Source organism: Onychomys torridus, chromosome 15 (assembly GCF_903995425.1).
Source record: "Onychomys torridus chromosome 15, mOncTor1.1, whole genome shotgun sequence".
Lineage (NCBI taxonomy): Eukaryota > Metazoa > Chordata > Mammalia > Rodentia > Cricetidae > Onychomys > Onychomys torridus.
The window spans coordinates 74,107,944-74,122,826 of record NC_050457.1 but is presented as its reverse complement, the minus strand read 5'-3'; the positions used below and the strand labels follow the sequence as shown (position 1 = coordinate 74,122,826).

General features: G+C 47.5%; 1 protein-coding gene across 1 annotated transcript in view; it reads left to right on the top strand.

Annotated features, from left to right (window-relative positions):
• Window positions 1-14,883, top strand: part of Ice1 (interactor of little elongation complex ELL subunit 1) — a 50,907-nt gene that overhangs the window by 27,056 nt on the left and 8,968 nt on the right. The window contains exons 12-17 of the mRNA XM_036207012.1: window positions 1,696-2,108; window positions 2,760-7,400; window positions 8,359-8,527; window positions 10,661-10,821; window positions 13,437-13,627; window positions 14,296-14,402. Of these exons, the coding sequence (XP_036062905.1) occupies window positions 1,696-2,108; window positions 2,760-7,400; window positions 8,359-8,527; window positions 10,661-10,821; window positions 13,437-13,627; window positions 14,296-14,402 (5,682 nt within the window). The remainder of the gene's footprint in view (window positions 1-1,695; window positions 2,109-2,759; window positions 7,401-8,358; window positions 8,528-10,660; window positions 10,822-13,436; window positions 13,628-14,295; window positions 14,403-14,883) is intronic.

The window sequence follows — 14,883 nt, the reverse complement described above, 5'->3', positions numbered from 1 at the left end:
TATATGTTGCACTGTGACCCACTAAGGGTCGAATCCATGGTAGATCTCCTTTGCTTTCAATTTTCCCAGTGAAGATATATATATATTTATCTCATTCCTTCTGCAATTAGTTACTGGAATTCTTGCATAAAAAAGGTTGGCCCTCTCCACTAATGACTCTCTGGTCTGTTTCAAGTCAGTGTAGCTCAACTGCTTCCCAGTGCATTGCAGTCCCATGCTCCTCTCTTCACACTTCCCAGTGCATTGCAGTCCCATGCTCCTCTCTCTGACACTTCCCAGTGCATTGCAGTCCCATGCTCCTCTCTCTGACACTTCCCAGTGCATTGCAGTCCCATGCTCCTCTCTCTTCGCATTTCCCAGTGCATTGCAGTCCCATGCTCCTCTCTCTTCACACTTCCCAGTGCATTGCAGTCCCATGCTCCTCTCTCTGACACTTCCCAGTGCATTGCAGTCTCATGCTCCTCTCTCTGACACTTCCCAGTGCATTGCAGTCCCATGCTCCTCTCTCTGACACTTCCCAGTGCATTGCAGTCCCATGCTCCTCTCTCTTCGCATTTCCCAGTGCATTGCAGTCCCATGCTCCTCTCTTCGCACTTCCCAGTGCATTGCAGTCCCATGCTCCTCTCTTCGCACTTCCCAGTGCATTGCAGTCCCATGCTCCTCTCTCTGACACTTCCCAGTGCATTGCAGTCCCATGCTCCTCTCTCTGACAGTTCCCAGTGCATTGCAGTCCCATGCTCCTCTCTCTTCACATTTCCCAGTGCATTGCAGTCTCATGCTCCTCTCTCTGACACTTCCCAGTGCATTGCAGTCCCATGCTCCTCTCTCTGACACTTCCCAGTGCATTGCAGTCCCATGCTCCTCTCTCTTCGCATTTCCCAGTGCATTGCAGTCCCATGCTCCTCTCTCTGACACTTCCCAGTGCATTGCAGTCCCATGCTCCTCTCTTCTGACACTTCCCAGTGCATTGCAGTCTCATGCTTACTGGAAGCTGCTTCAGAGCAGCTCCTGTATGCCTCAGACATACTTTTCCGGCTTAGATCACTCCTCTCTTCCAGTCTCACCTTGAGTTTCTGTACCACTAGCATAATCCCTGAAGAGGTCTGGCTCTTGTGTAAAACACTTTCACAGCTTAAATACAACAGATGTTGATTGTCATGATGCCATGGGGATCCGTATTTCTTGGCTAAATAATCATTATCAGCTGAAGTTCATGAAACTCAGAACCCTCTCTCCCCACAAAATTGAATGGTTGCCTCTTTGTCACACTATGTATTTGAGGGAGCTAGTAGGTGGCAGAGAAATAGATCAGTGTGTATAAGCTGAGACAGACAGTTTCATCTTCCAAAAGGAATCTGAAGCCAACCAATGTCAAACTTACCCATAGGCATTCTGTCCAAGGTGCATGAGCTATTGTTGACAGGAAAGCATCTCCCAGTGTGTGATAAGGCAGTAAGGCCTCTATCCCTGCCTCTGTGTTTCAAGCTGGATTGTGGTGCCTCAGTGGATCAGTCACCATCCACATCCCTGTCCTAGGGATTATCCATGAGATAATGTTACAAGTTGACTGGTGACATTTTTAAAGCTGTCTACTCATTTCAGTTTAATTTTGCTAGCGGTTTGATCTGCTATTAGGATGCAATTTGTAAGTTTTCTTGGCATTAAATATGTAATGCCTGCTTCTCTCCTGCTCAGAAAAACCTGCCAAAGAAAACAGTGTATCCAGAACCTCTGGGGAAGATGAGTTGCTCCCAGTGCAAGGCAGCCCTGCCAGGACCTCAGATATGCGTTCTTTCTTCACCAAGTTGTCTATGGAGATGGAGGGTGACTTTACTTCCTCTGAAAGTGCAGAAGAAGAGCAGCCCAGTGGAGCGAGCCCTAGCACTGAGCATGCTTTTCATGAAGAAAGTCATCCTGAAGTCTCGGTGCAGAGGCCTGGTGACGGCAACAGTGATGTCAGCAGGACCAACATCTGTGACCATGAGCACTTTTTTGACGATGATCTGCAAGCTGCAATTGACTTCTTCAAACTTCCCCCTCCTCTTCTGTCTCCAGTGCCCTCGCCCCCTCCGATGACATCACCACACCTGTCTTCCTCCCTGGCACCTGTGAGTTGGCTTACTGAATTTAATTCCATGTGGATATGTTTGTACTATGTCCAAGGTATTTCAAAGGTATTAGTGTACTCAGGCAAAACTGTTCGTTTTAGCCAGTTTTACTATGAGGTAACATCAGAAAATAAAAGGCTGTGCCAAGACCCTTTGCATCAACATATATGTGGTGTGATTTTCTTTACTGTGTGTTATGGTTGCATTTTCTTTGTCTTTAATTATGCATTTTATGTAGGGAGATAGTGTTTATTTGTATTGTTAGTGTGTAGTACATGATAGACATGGAGAAAATTAAGTATATTCTTGCAGACATGGACTGTTTCCAGAGACAGAAAATCTCCATGTCTAACATTCCTGACCCCTTGCCCAGGAGAGTCTCAGCTTTGGGTATATCGTCAAACATTTAAAACCTGGGTGATATGTAGACTGGGACTCAGGAGAGCATTGGTTATAGGAAAGCAGTAAGAGTGGCCAGCTTCATTAAAAATTGGGTAGCGCAAGCGCCAGACCGGAGCCTGCTCCACTCTTCACAGGTGTAATTTTGAGAATTTCTTCAACAAGTACCCACTCTTTTGAATGTGTTCAGTTGTTGTGGCAGGGTAGGTCTGCTGAGCGTCTGTATGACGATGTGCTTTGTGTCACTTGAAGGAATCCTACTTTGGAGAGTTCACAGATTCCAGCGACAGTGACTCTGCCCCACTTAGAACCTCTGTGGAATCAGCATTAGAAGAATACACAGCGGAGTCTCAGCGATACTTGGAATTGCTTGAAAAACTTAGAAGGAGTGATACATGCATGGGACAGCCCAGGACACAGGAAGTTGCCCCAGCTATAAACAACCTGGCACCTGTTGGATTTGGTACCAGAAGAGTAGCACTGGGAGAGCCCTCGCTCACATCTTCTCCAGCTCGGGGAAGGCCCTGGATGGCATCCCCTGAATTTGTGAGGGATAGGAGAGACAGGAGAGACATCGTAGAAGAGGCAGAAGGGAAGGTAGAGACCCGGGAGATGGATAAACCTGTTCGAGCTGGGCAAGGGCTGCTTAAGCATAACAGGAAACTGTGGGTGGAGAGGGCGGCCAGAGGCTCAGCAGGAGAGAAGGTAGCCAGAGCTGGGGAGTCAGAGGTTTGCTCTTCTAACTTTGGCAAGGGGACGTTCAATGAACTCAGAGGATCTGAAGGTAAAACCCTCGCATCAAATGTATTTTGCTCACCCCAGTCGGAATTTACTAAATGGACACTCACTAGTGAATTTGCTTCCAAGTCACACCACGTGGTGGGTTCTGGCCGTTTTCAGAGAAAGGAAAAAGATGCGCAGGAGTCTACTCTGGAATCAGGTGTTCGTGCAGCTGCAGCAGGGCGTGACCATTCATCCAGTCTTCCTTCCTCTTCTACCTCTGTACCAGTGTCTCTCTGCAGTAACCATAAGGCAGGTACACCAGCAGAAGTACCCTGCACAGACCTGCATCGTTCTGAACAAAAGTCACCAACTAGAACTTTAAACACATTTCTTCTGTGGTCTGAGCCAGCAGCACGTTTTCCAAAAGAAAATGACCCAAGAAACAGCTTGTCTGCTTTGAGTCCCAAGTCAAAATTAGGAGCATCTACGTTTAGTGATCTGAAGAACAGGGGCCCGGAACCTTCAAACATTTTTAAAAGCACAGGGAAGGCACACTCAATTCCCCAGTCAGTATTTCAGAAGCCATGGAAAAGTGGGCAGTGTGGAGGTCGAGGTAGGATTACCCTGCCTAAATCCAACTGGACCTCATTAGCCCGTCCCCAGACTGGCGTCACCAGGAGGAGCCCTGCTTCTGCTGACAGCACCTCATGGCACCGTAGTGACATACTGAGGAGAGGTGGCCAGGGAAGCCCCAGAGCTGCCCCAGAGCCCCAGCAAAAGTCCAGGCTTCAGCCGGGGAAAGCAACAGCGTCAGCCTCCCAGAACAGCGGATTGACAGCTGTGCTGGGACCTCCTGGGGAAAGTACCACCCCTCCGGGACTCAAAGCAGCTGCTTTGCTGCCAAACCAAGTGTCAGTCATTACCAAGCAGGCAAGACCCGGGAGGATGCAGAGTAGCAGCCTGGAGCACTGGCAGCCACGTGGGAGAGCATTGAGCCCGCCTACAGACAGTGATGAGGAGACAAGCCCATCGCTCTCAGAGTGTACTGGAGATGAGGATCCCATAGCACAGGGCACTGAGGAGATGGCTGACGAGGAAAGCCCTGCTCCAGAAGTATCTCCAAGTGGCTCCATGCCAGCAGAGAACTTGGGTTCTTCTACAGATAAGTTACTTTGTTCCTCTGAAGACAGCCTCATCCAGAGCCAATGTGTCATGAAAGAACTACTGCAGAAGCTCAGGAAGTCTCCCCACACTACACAGCCAGGTGCCAGTAGTAGTCTGGAGGCTGGGAAGCTGCTTCCAGCTGAGGTAACATCCAGAGACTGTTCTGCTGGACAGATGCCCTGTGGAGCTCATCAGCAGGCAAACACTGAGGCCCCTGTAGTTGCAAGTGAGTCTTGTAGTATTCCACAGAATGCCAGCACCCCTCCCACAGTGCCAAGCAGGCCGCTTCTCAGAACCCCGGTCCCCACCAGCCCTGTCTATCCGTCAGGTCTTGGTAGTGCAGATGAGGAAACACGGAGTACCTCCCATAGTAGTCTTCCTGGGGCTTCCTACTACTACACAGGCATCAGAGAGCAGGGGGAGGACACTGAGGTAGAGGATGAGGCTGTTAGCTATAGTGAGGGAGAGCATGAGGCTGAAGCTTTGACAGGATGCCAACAGCAGGATGCAGCGGGAGACTCACAGAGACATTTGGGAGACCCAGAGGCCAGGGTGGATGTGGCTGGACGTGCCTCAGATGTAGGTGACCTGACCTCAGCACTGCAGGAATGTAACTTAAGCACCTTTCTTTACATAGACAAGCTTTCTACATCAGAGGTGGTTATGTTTCTTGAAAGTTGTCAGTTAAGGGATTATAGTTCGAGGGCCTCTGTTTCAGAATGTTCTAGCAAAGGAACTGTAAATAATGAACTGGACAAAGAGTTCAAGCAGGGCGAAGTCTTCAGAAAGAACCACGGGAAGAGGGTCAGTGAAGAAATGCTCAGAGCCTCCTCGGAAGAGTGGGTCGAGTTGGAGGGAGACGACTCCCGTGTCAGGAGTTCAAGCCAGCATGCTCAGGGCCCTCTGGAAACACCATCTGATATTCCCACCAAGGCCACAGAAGAACTTCATGCAAGCCGTGGGGACTGCAGTGGAACAGGTGCTGAGCATGTGTTGCTCCTAAGTCCTCATCACAGCGAGGCAGCTGAAGATCAGATAGAAAACATTCGGCCTGAGGAAACATCCAGCTCCGAGTCCCACACTGCAGAATTGGCTGAACCAGCAGCTGTGCATGCTGGAGGCAGCTCCCCACTAAGCGGCAGGTCTGACCCTGAGCACATTCTGAGCAGATCTGAGGATGAGACCAATTATGAGGGGTGCCCCAGCACCGGGGAGGAGGGCCTGGCAGAGCCTGGGGAGCTTCTGGCCCTGAGCTCTGACTCTCCACCTCCACCAAGGACAGAGCAGAGCTCAGACTGTGTGACAGAGACGGCGTTTCGCTATCAGATCTCTGCAGTGACCTCAGAAGTTATAAGTGTACTTATAAATAAGGATCAGGACCTTGTGATTGAAAAGGGAGACAACTGGACTATCATCAGTGGCGTCGCCATCTCCCCTGGTATGGAACAAGTTGTTCTGTGTGACACTCTCGAAGCTTTTGCTCCTCAGGACCTGGGAGGCCTAGACAGTGACTATGTGGAGAAGTCCCCTGAAGCTAGTCCTGCCGGCCCTCTGCCTCAAGGGCCTCCGTGTGGTGGCGGTTTCTCTGCTCCGCAGGAGGATGTTTCCAGCAGTGGCCAGAGTGCCAACTTTGATAAGAGTCGCCTTCGGAACAGACCTGTGAAGCCTAGCATCTGGATTCGTTCTCAGATATATGACCAGACGCTCGAGACCGAGAAAGTTGCATCTGATCACACATATTATAACTGGAAATTAGAACCACTTGGTAAGACTAAGACTCGATCAAAGATTTCCAACAAAGATCAATCAAGCAAACTGGCAAAGACCCCAGGACTCACTAGAGGGGAACTGCATCTGAATGAAGTCCCTCAGCCAGTATTAGGGGAAAGAACAAACACAAAAATGCCAGGAAGCCAAGTCCAGTCCACCTTGGCAGTTGCAGATATGTCCACCCCTACCAACTCTTCCCCTGATACTCTGAGCAAGATTCGGCAAGAAGTGGGGCCTCCATTGCCTCCTTTGCTCCCCCCACTGATAGCCACCCCTCCAAGGACATCACGGCCACTGTCTCCTCTGATACCAAGTTCTAGCCAGTCCTCGCTAGCCTCACCTGCTGCCCGTGTTTCCCCCTTGCGTGGAATTGCAGGGCCTCCTGTGCTGTCTCCGTGGCCTGAGGAGCTCCAGCAGGCCTCCCCACTGGACCCCTCCCCACCCCCATCCACTGCAGCAGCCAGCGGAAGGATAGTGTCTTCTCCTCTCCAGTTCTGTGCTGCGACGCCAAAGCATGCCCTGCCCGTGCCTGGCCGACTCCCATCCTGTGCGCCTGGCCATGCTGCTGTGAGTGGGCCACAGGAAAACTCCGTTAAGATCCTTGACACAATGTACCCAGAGTTATCTGCCAGGGCCCGGACCCTCAGCCTTCTCAAAGGGAACATGAAGCTGTCTCGAGGCTCCTCTGTGGATGGGAAGGTGTTGCCGGGTCGTGTTAGTGCTCTGCTGGGACTCAAAGCCATCACCTCCACGTCGACTGCTTTTGTCCTGACAGGGGGCAGCTCTGGTGGTGACAGTAGCCAAGGTAAGTCACAAGACTTGGATGTACGGCAGGATGCAGGTAGGAAAAGAACATTGGCAGCATCCATGCTGAGAAGTGCTAAAAGACTGCGGCTGGACAGTGGGTCCCCGGAGCCAGGCACCAGCCAGGTCACAGCGGAAGGCGACCCCGAGGATCCCCCCGGAGGAATCTCACCAGCCGAGCTTGTCCCAGCTGAGGAAGAGCAAACTGCTGCCCTGGTCTGCAGCCCAGCATCACAGCTGCATAGCAACCCAAGGGAGATGGCAGAGTCCTATAACACGGCCATAACTCGGGCTCTGAGGAAGATTGCTGAGTCCTCCTTTGACCTGCTGCCTGTCATTCGTAGTCACGTGTACGTGGGAAATATCTCCAGAAAGCCTGTCATGAGAGATCAAGAGAAGGAAGTTGTTTATGAATTTAGCACCACCAACAAGGTATGTGGCAGCCTTTCTCTCTGGGTGTTTAAGCATGAGTGTCTGGCAGGGACTGGCTAGTCCAGGTGACCCTGAAGATGACCCCTCTCAACATTAAGGCCTGAGTATTTCTAGCCTATAGCTGTAGCTTAGAAATACAAGAAGACAGTGAGTCTTGGCACATGCAGCTATAGAGACAAATCTGTCAGAACAAAAATCTTACATTTCCAGATGGTGCTGGCATTTCAAGCATGAAGTGTCCTTCCTTCTTGAGCGAGCCACATTACCATCACCTGCAGTCTTTCCTCTCGTACAGTGGCAGCATGTGTAGGCCAGTGTGCATTTCCTGAGGACTTCTTAGCTGTCCCCAGGAGCATCCCTCAGCTCCTTGTCCAGGTGACTCCGTGCCTGCCGGATCACTCTTCAGTGGCCACTGTCACATGCAGATGCCCTCATGGACCAAGTACATTGTTTTTGAGTGCTACTGTCAAGAAAGCCTAAGAGCTCAGGTGTCTTTGAGAGACTGTCTTCTGTGTGAGTGGCTGTCAGATTTGTAATGACAATCCTCTTTCAAGGGAAGGAAAAATAGCACCTAATCTCATAAAATCTAAATAGTGGAATAAATGAAAATGGGGTAGAATTAGCCTGAGCTCAGTGTACATACACATATACTTTCACACTTGGATTCTTACCAAAGAAACAGTAAATTATAGTTTGAGTGACAGCCATGTCGCCATAGGCAAGGAGGTGTATTTATAGATTTGCTGTGGAATCTGTAACTTGACCGATCCCAAGAGGTCAGTCATAGGGAGTTCTCTCACCTCTAGCTATACCCTTGGCTACCGTACTAGACAAGTTGTTATCAGTTATTGTGGCCTACCATTTGGTGTTATGTAAGTTTTATTTGTCTGATAGATACCTAATTAGGATTGGTTCTTGCATCACTAACCATAATTCTTTTATCTTTTTCCCAATCTAGCATTTAGGAGAATACTTACTTCGCTCTATTCTCTCAGAGCTAAAGGTTCAGAAGACATCTCTTGACCACAGTTACATCCATGCACTGTGCAGAGTATATGTGGGCATTTGTCGGCAACTTGGAGACTTGGAAAGAGCTCGCTTGTTCTGCTACAGCCTTCTGAAGGAAGGTGTGTGTGTGCAGCCTGCGGCACGTGTGTTGAACACCTCTGTTACACTTTCACCCACACTTGCTCCTGTCTTTTCAGCTGCTTGTATCTTTAAAAATAATGGTTTTCATGTCTGAGTGTGAGGCTAGGCTGGTCTAGAAATACTGTCTCAAAAAAGTTTTGGTGTATTGGAGGGCTTAAGTGACTCTAACATACTGGATCATGCTAGTTCTCAACTGAGTGTACTTAGATTTACTACACTGCCATGTGTACTTGTGTTTGTGTGTGGGTTGTCTCTCATGGTCCACTGTGTATTCACTTTATTCCTGTGTTGCACAGTAATGGGGATCCTTGTCCAATGACTATCCACAGTGCTGTGTCCTGACTACAGGACAGGTCCTATGAGATGAATCTGCAGCCTCACGAAAAGAAGAACCTTAGTGATGAAGAGCAGGACTGTCCTCCCTTACTCCCCTTCACGTTAGGAGTCCTTTGTGACAGCAGACCATCAGTACTCACCAACAAGGAAAGATAGGCACACAGCGTAGTCTGTACCAGAAAGTCGATGTCAGTGTGCCCACATTGTTCCTGTTCACTGTTTATTCGGTAATCCTTCATGGTGGGGCTTGCCATGTGGCCGTCAAAGGGCTGACGTCCATGGTAGCACAGGAACACAAAGCAGCAGAGAGGAGAGGTGTGTGGTTCAGCAGGTCCTCTGGGTTTCCTGTTCTTTGTCACAGGTTCATTCAGACCACAGGCTTTGTTCTTCCAAATGTCTGTCTGTCAGCGTTCACTCTGATTTCTCAGGTGTCCTTAATCTTCTGTCCCATATTCTCCTGTTGTCTTTGTGGCACTTATCTTCCTTCCCTTTGTAGGACACAGGTCTCTCTCCCATTAGATTGTATAGTCTAAAAGGACAAGTTCTGTCCTATCCCAGAACAGTGTTTAGTTTACAGCCGTTAGGCATTTGTTGAGTAGCTGGATTGTACTCTGGAAGGTGGATTTGATAGTTTGGGGCAGGACTCGGGGAAGTGTCCCCTGTCTAGTGAAGAATGTGTGTCAGACCTCAGAGGGGGCATGTAGACGGTAAGAACAGCTGTGTAAAAGCAACACATCAAAGTAGTGCATCACGTTCATGCTCTATTCACAGGAATAATAGACAAGGTAGAAGAAAACTTTATTCAGGCACGCCTTCATAACAAACGGGACAAAACTCACATTAGCTGCACTGGATAACAGTGTTGTTTGTAAAATTAAGACACTCTTACATAGTAAGAAGTTCCACTTCTGGGTCTGTACCTGACAGAAATGGAGCTGCCTTACACAGACTATTAATCGCAGTAGCCTGTAGCTGGAAACAGATGTCTGTCTGTAGGTGAATGGACAGTACAGCACACTGTTGACTATTGAGTAACTGAAGATTGCATAGTTGTGCAATGAACAGACTCCTTATACCTGCAGCATCACAGATAAAGCTTGGGAGTTAGGTTGAGGGTGTCAGAGAGAGCACACAGGACACGAAAGCAGCATGTCTGTCTGGTTTGTAGTGGTAGTAAACAGATTTAGGGTTCTCCATCTGGGAAGGAGGTATTCTTTATATATGTTACTGTTTGTCAAGTTTATTTAAAAAGAGAAGCCTGGAGACTGGAGTTTGCATCAAAATAATTACATACACACACAAAAAAAAAAACTATTCCATGTTAGAAACTTTGTTATATTTTAAACCTTGTACAAAAATATAAAATAGAGTATGAAAAGGTGATATTGGCCAGGAGGAAGGGATCCACCAAAGGAGAGAGATGTTAAAACATCTTACCTCTAAATTTCTTCAGGCTCAGAATTTTCCCGTTTGAGACACAGTATTACAAGATAATTTGTTTCCACACAGCTGTTAGCCATTTGTTGAAGTTTAAAGTCTAACCAACAGTATGCCAAGCCAGACATGGCAGCACCCGCTTATCAGCCCAGCACTGGGGAGATAGAGGCCAGTCTGAACTTCAGAAGAGAACCTAGAGAAGCCCGCCTTGCCGTCCACTCGAGCCTGTAGCTGGGGTGCCTTGTGAGGCACTTGGGAAGTAAGAATCCATGCCGAGTTTCTAAATCAGTTTCGTAGGTGAGACATAAAGGCTCTTTTTACCCCTCTCTTTCTTACAGATTTTCCAGAATCTGAGAAATTGACTCTGTTCATTGCCAACATGTGGCGTGAAGTGTTTCTCTCCCAGTCAGCCATCAGTGAAGCCATGCAGCTGGTTGCCAGGCAGCGTGCCAGAGGCGAGGTTCTGAACTGCTTGAGAGCGTTCCTCAGCTGGGAAAAGGTGCAGGTTGCTTTCTGTTTCTTTTCTGTGGTACTTGTAGAATGAATGTAAACGTTAGTGTGCAGGTATGTGTTTCCTTTTGTTCAAGTTCTTCAGCATTTTAAAGATATTTATGTTTGTGTGTCTTGTCCATGCATATGTTCTCAGTGTGTGTATAGATGTCAGGTCAACCGCAGGAGCTGGTTCTCTCTTCCACTGTGTTGGCCCTGGAAATCAGTCTGAGTTCCTGAGGCTCCGTGACAAGTGCCTACCTCCTGAGCCATCTCACCAGCTTGTTCTTGGGCATTTTAGAGAGATTATTCTTCACAGTAGATCCTTTAAAACATCATGTTAGCCTAATTTTAAACAGTATATTCATTAAATATCCATGACATCCCAGGAAAAATTTCAGACCTCCAAAATGTATGAAGTTACACTAATTTACGACTGATTTAATCCATGGGTCTGTAATCTGCGTAGACAGGGACTGTAGGGTACTTCATTCTGCAAAAAGTATGTAGGTGAAAGATTTCTAGCCTCAGCTTCCTCCTGTTAGGAGTTTCTGTGAACCTGACCATCTACATCACTATTTCCAGTTGATGGGACTTGATTTTATTCTAAATACTTTCTTTTTATATTAACCTTTTATTATGGTTTATTTTTATCTTGTTCTTTTCTGGTTTTTATGAGCATGCAATACTCTAATGGTTTTAAAAATTCCCTATAGTTTATATACACATATAGTTTTGAAAGTTCCAGATGCAACCAGAAGATACCACACTCGTCCCCTCTGCCCTCATCCTGAAGCAGTATACCTTATATAAGATGCACGTGACTAGAAGTATTTGAGATTCAGAATTGTTTTTTCCCCCGAGTTTGAAATCCTTGCGTGAATATTCCTGATCTGTAGCTCTGTAATGCTCTGAGTCTAAGACTTTGAGGACTCTGAACTTCCATGTAAGATATCCCTGTCAGAGCTGCACAGTCTGAGCTGCCACACCAGGAAGGGTTTCCTCAGCCTGTCATGGCCATGCTACCTCCATGTTCATTCCATGGAGATGACAAAATCCACAAAGAGCTCCTGTGTGGAAAATGATGACTTGGTATAAGGTAGTACATGGTTTTACAGCTTAAAGTTCAACCAATTCTTAAAGCCATGTTTTAGCTTTGTGATTCTTGTTTTATTCCTAAATCAGGTAATAGTTTAAAAAGTGCGAGTGATCATACTTTGACCACTGATTAGTGTGCTGTTAAGGCACATTCAACAAGTTACATCTCCTAAACAAGCTGTCTTTGTAAACTTGAATCATTTAGTTATCAACATTTTAAGTAATCATAAATGATACATTTCTCAGAAGCTTCACACTGGACCTTCAGCTCTAGCAAGCAGAATCTTGTTAAGCCTTTAACTTTTGAATGTTAAAAGTCAAGTTGATCCTGCCATCATGGGTAGGATCAGAATCCATCCCTGGTGCATGAGCGGGCTTTTTGGAGCCTACTACCTATGGTGGGACACCTCATGTAGCCAGCCTTGAGGCAGGGGGAAGGGCTTGGACTTGCCTCTACTGGATGTGTCTCCCCATGGGAGGCCCTTGACTTCTTGTGGGGGGGAGTGGGAGGGGAAGGCTGGGGGGGGGGAGGGAAGACGGGGATCTTTGGTGTGTAAAATGAATGAAAAAAATTAGTAAAAACAAAGTCAAGTTGAGAATATGGAATATGAACTTCATTGAATGTTTTCATAATGGAGTCTGTCTTCTAGACATTGTAATTCATCATGCTGATACCAGATATTTTAACTCTAACCACAACCTAGACTGAGAATCCCAGCATTTTCCATAATCAGTACTACTACACACTCTTAGCGCTAGATCAATGTGACTAGATGTGTGTGAATTTGTTTCTGCATCTTCTCCGCTTGCCAAGTCATAGACTTCTCCAGGAAAATGTACTCTTGGAAACCTGAGAAGTGCCAAACAGATATCCAAGCTCAGGCTTTGTTTTGTTGATCTGAACCCGTGTTTGCCCCAGGACTATTGCAGTGCTGGTGGGATGCTGAGCAGTTCAGCAGTGTTGAGAGTTGCGTGGTTCGCAGAGTCCCCTGCAGTCCCGCCCCGGCCCTTTTAGGGAAAGGAAGCTTTTCATCACAAAAATGTTCAGAGAAACAAAACTAGGTACAATCTGGTATGCCGTTTGTGGAGAGACATGGTGCCCCCAGTCAGTGGTGTGTCCATGTGACTTATCACTCAGCAGGAAGAGGAGTCCTTGAGCTGCTCACAGGGTGAGAACACAGAGCCGAGAATGCTGTCCTCCAAGTGAAGGAGCTGGCCGTCGTCATCCAGTAGCTGTGGAAAGGGCAGAGTGATGAGCCTTCGTAGAAGGCAGCAGAATTTATAGAATTTCAAGTGTTAGTCTGCATGTAATAGCCCAAGTTCCCCGGTTGTACTGGCTGCAGTCTGCACTTCTGTCTGGATTGTAGCTCTGCTCTCTGACTGCTGGCATGGTGAGACTAGTTGTGACTACGAGTTTCTAGTTCAAACTCAGGCTGCTTCAGTTACCCCTCGGGTAAATGGCGGTTTGCCAGATCCCTGTTACATCCTAAGATGTTGCTTTTTAACATGTTTATTTTTGTTTGCCAGAATGCTCCTATAGATGTTGGAATCGTGGTTTCTAAGCTGCTTTTGACTATACAGCTATGCCCCAAAACAGAATTTCAGTCCAGTGAAGAGTTTGGTGAAGACTTAAGTGCAAACATTTGGGAATATATATTTGCCATTGATCTCCTCTGCTGCCACCAGAGGTGGATTTGGACACATGATAACATCATAAGGTGAGCAGCTTTGCTGATTTAAAGTAAAGCTGGGTTAAGGGAACATAACCTGTTAATGCTGGAAGGTGGCTTAGTTGTGTTTCTTTCTTACACAAGGCACTTGAAATACAAATAACTTTGTATAAGAGTTAACAAAAATACCCTTAAAATGTCTGAGTCACCGTTAAATTCCCGCTTTGTTTCTTGTATATTGCTAGTACTTTTCATTACTTGCAGTCATGTCTCCCCAGAAGTGACTGGAGCATGAGGGCCTGTGTCCCCTCACCTCTCCAGAATGGCCTGGACACAGGCACCTCAGCTATAAAAGCACAGAGAAGCGTGTTACAGTCAGTCCTACATAAGGAAATGGCAGTGTTCCGCCTGGGGCCTGTCTGAGGATGCATGAGCCCAGGTGGACCCTTAGATGAGCTCAGGGAGGGGGGCCGTTCTTTCCCAGGGACGAAGGAGGGACCAGAGCCAGCACCTGTCAGAATGCTCTGTCCTCGTCCTCTCGGTGACTGCAGATCCTGTTCTTCCTGCTTGTCACTGTGTTCTCTTACAATGTCATCTGGAACCAGGGGTTGGGGGCTGGAAAGAAAAGCCAGAATTACAGGAACAGTCCTGTGGCATTGTCTGGGACTCTCTGCACAGTGGCCAGCATGTATCTATCTTGTCATGTTGTTTTCTAGTAAGGAGCTGTGGCCTGTAATGGACAAGTGGGTCAAGTACAGGAAAGGACATTCGAACATTGCATACACCCCTGATGTCATTGTAGCGTCTGTACTGAGACTGATCGGTAAGTTTCTGTTTTAACATACAGTGTCTGTGTTCACACTGTCACACTGGTGCGGACATACAGTGTCTGTGTTCACACTGTCACACTGGTGGGGACATTCTGTGTCTGTGTTCACACTGTCACACTGGTGGGGACATTCTGTGTCTGTATTCACACTGTCACACTGGTGCGGACATTCTGTGTCTGTGTTCACACTGTCACACTGGTGCGGACATTCTGTGTCTGTGTTCACACTGTCACACTGGTGGGGACATACAGTGTCTGTGTTCACACTGTCACACTGGTGCAGACATACTGTGTCTGTGTTCACACTGTCACACTGGTGGGGACATTCTGTGTGTTCACACTGTCACACTGGTGGGGACATACAGTGTCTGTGTTCACACTGTCACACTGGTAGGTTTGTGCCTCACCACTCTCCTCACTTTTCCTCTTGTTACACCGAATCCTTTAGCCATCTCTGTCAGAGACTAAGGTGCTC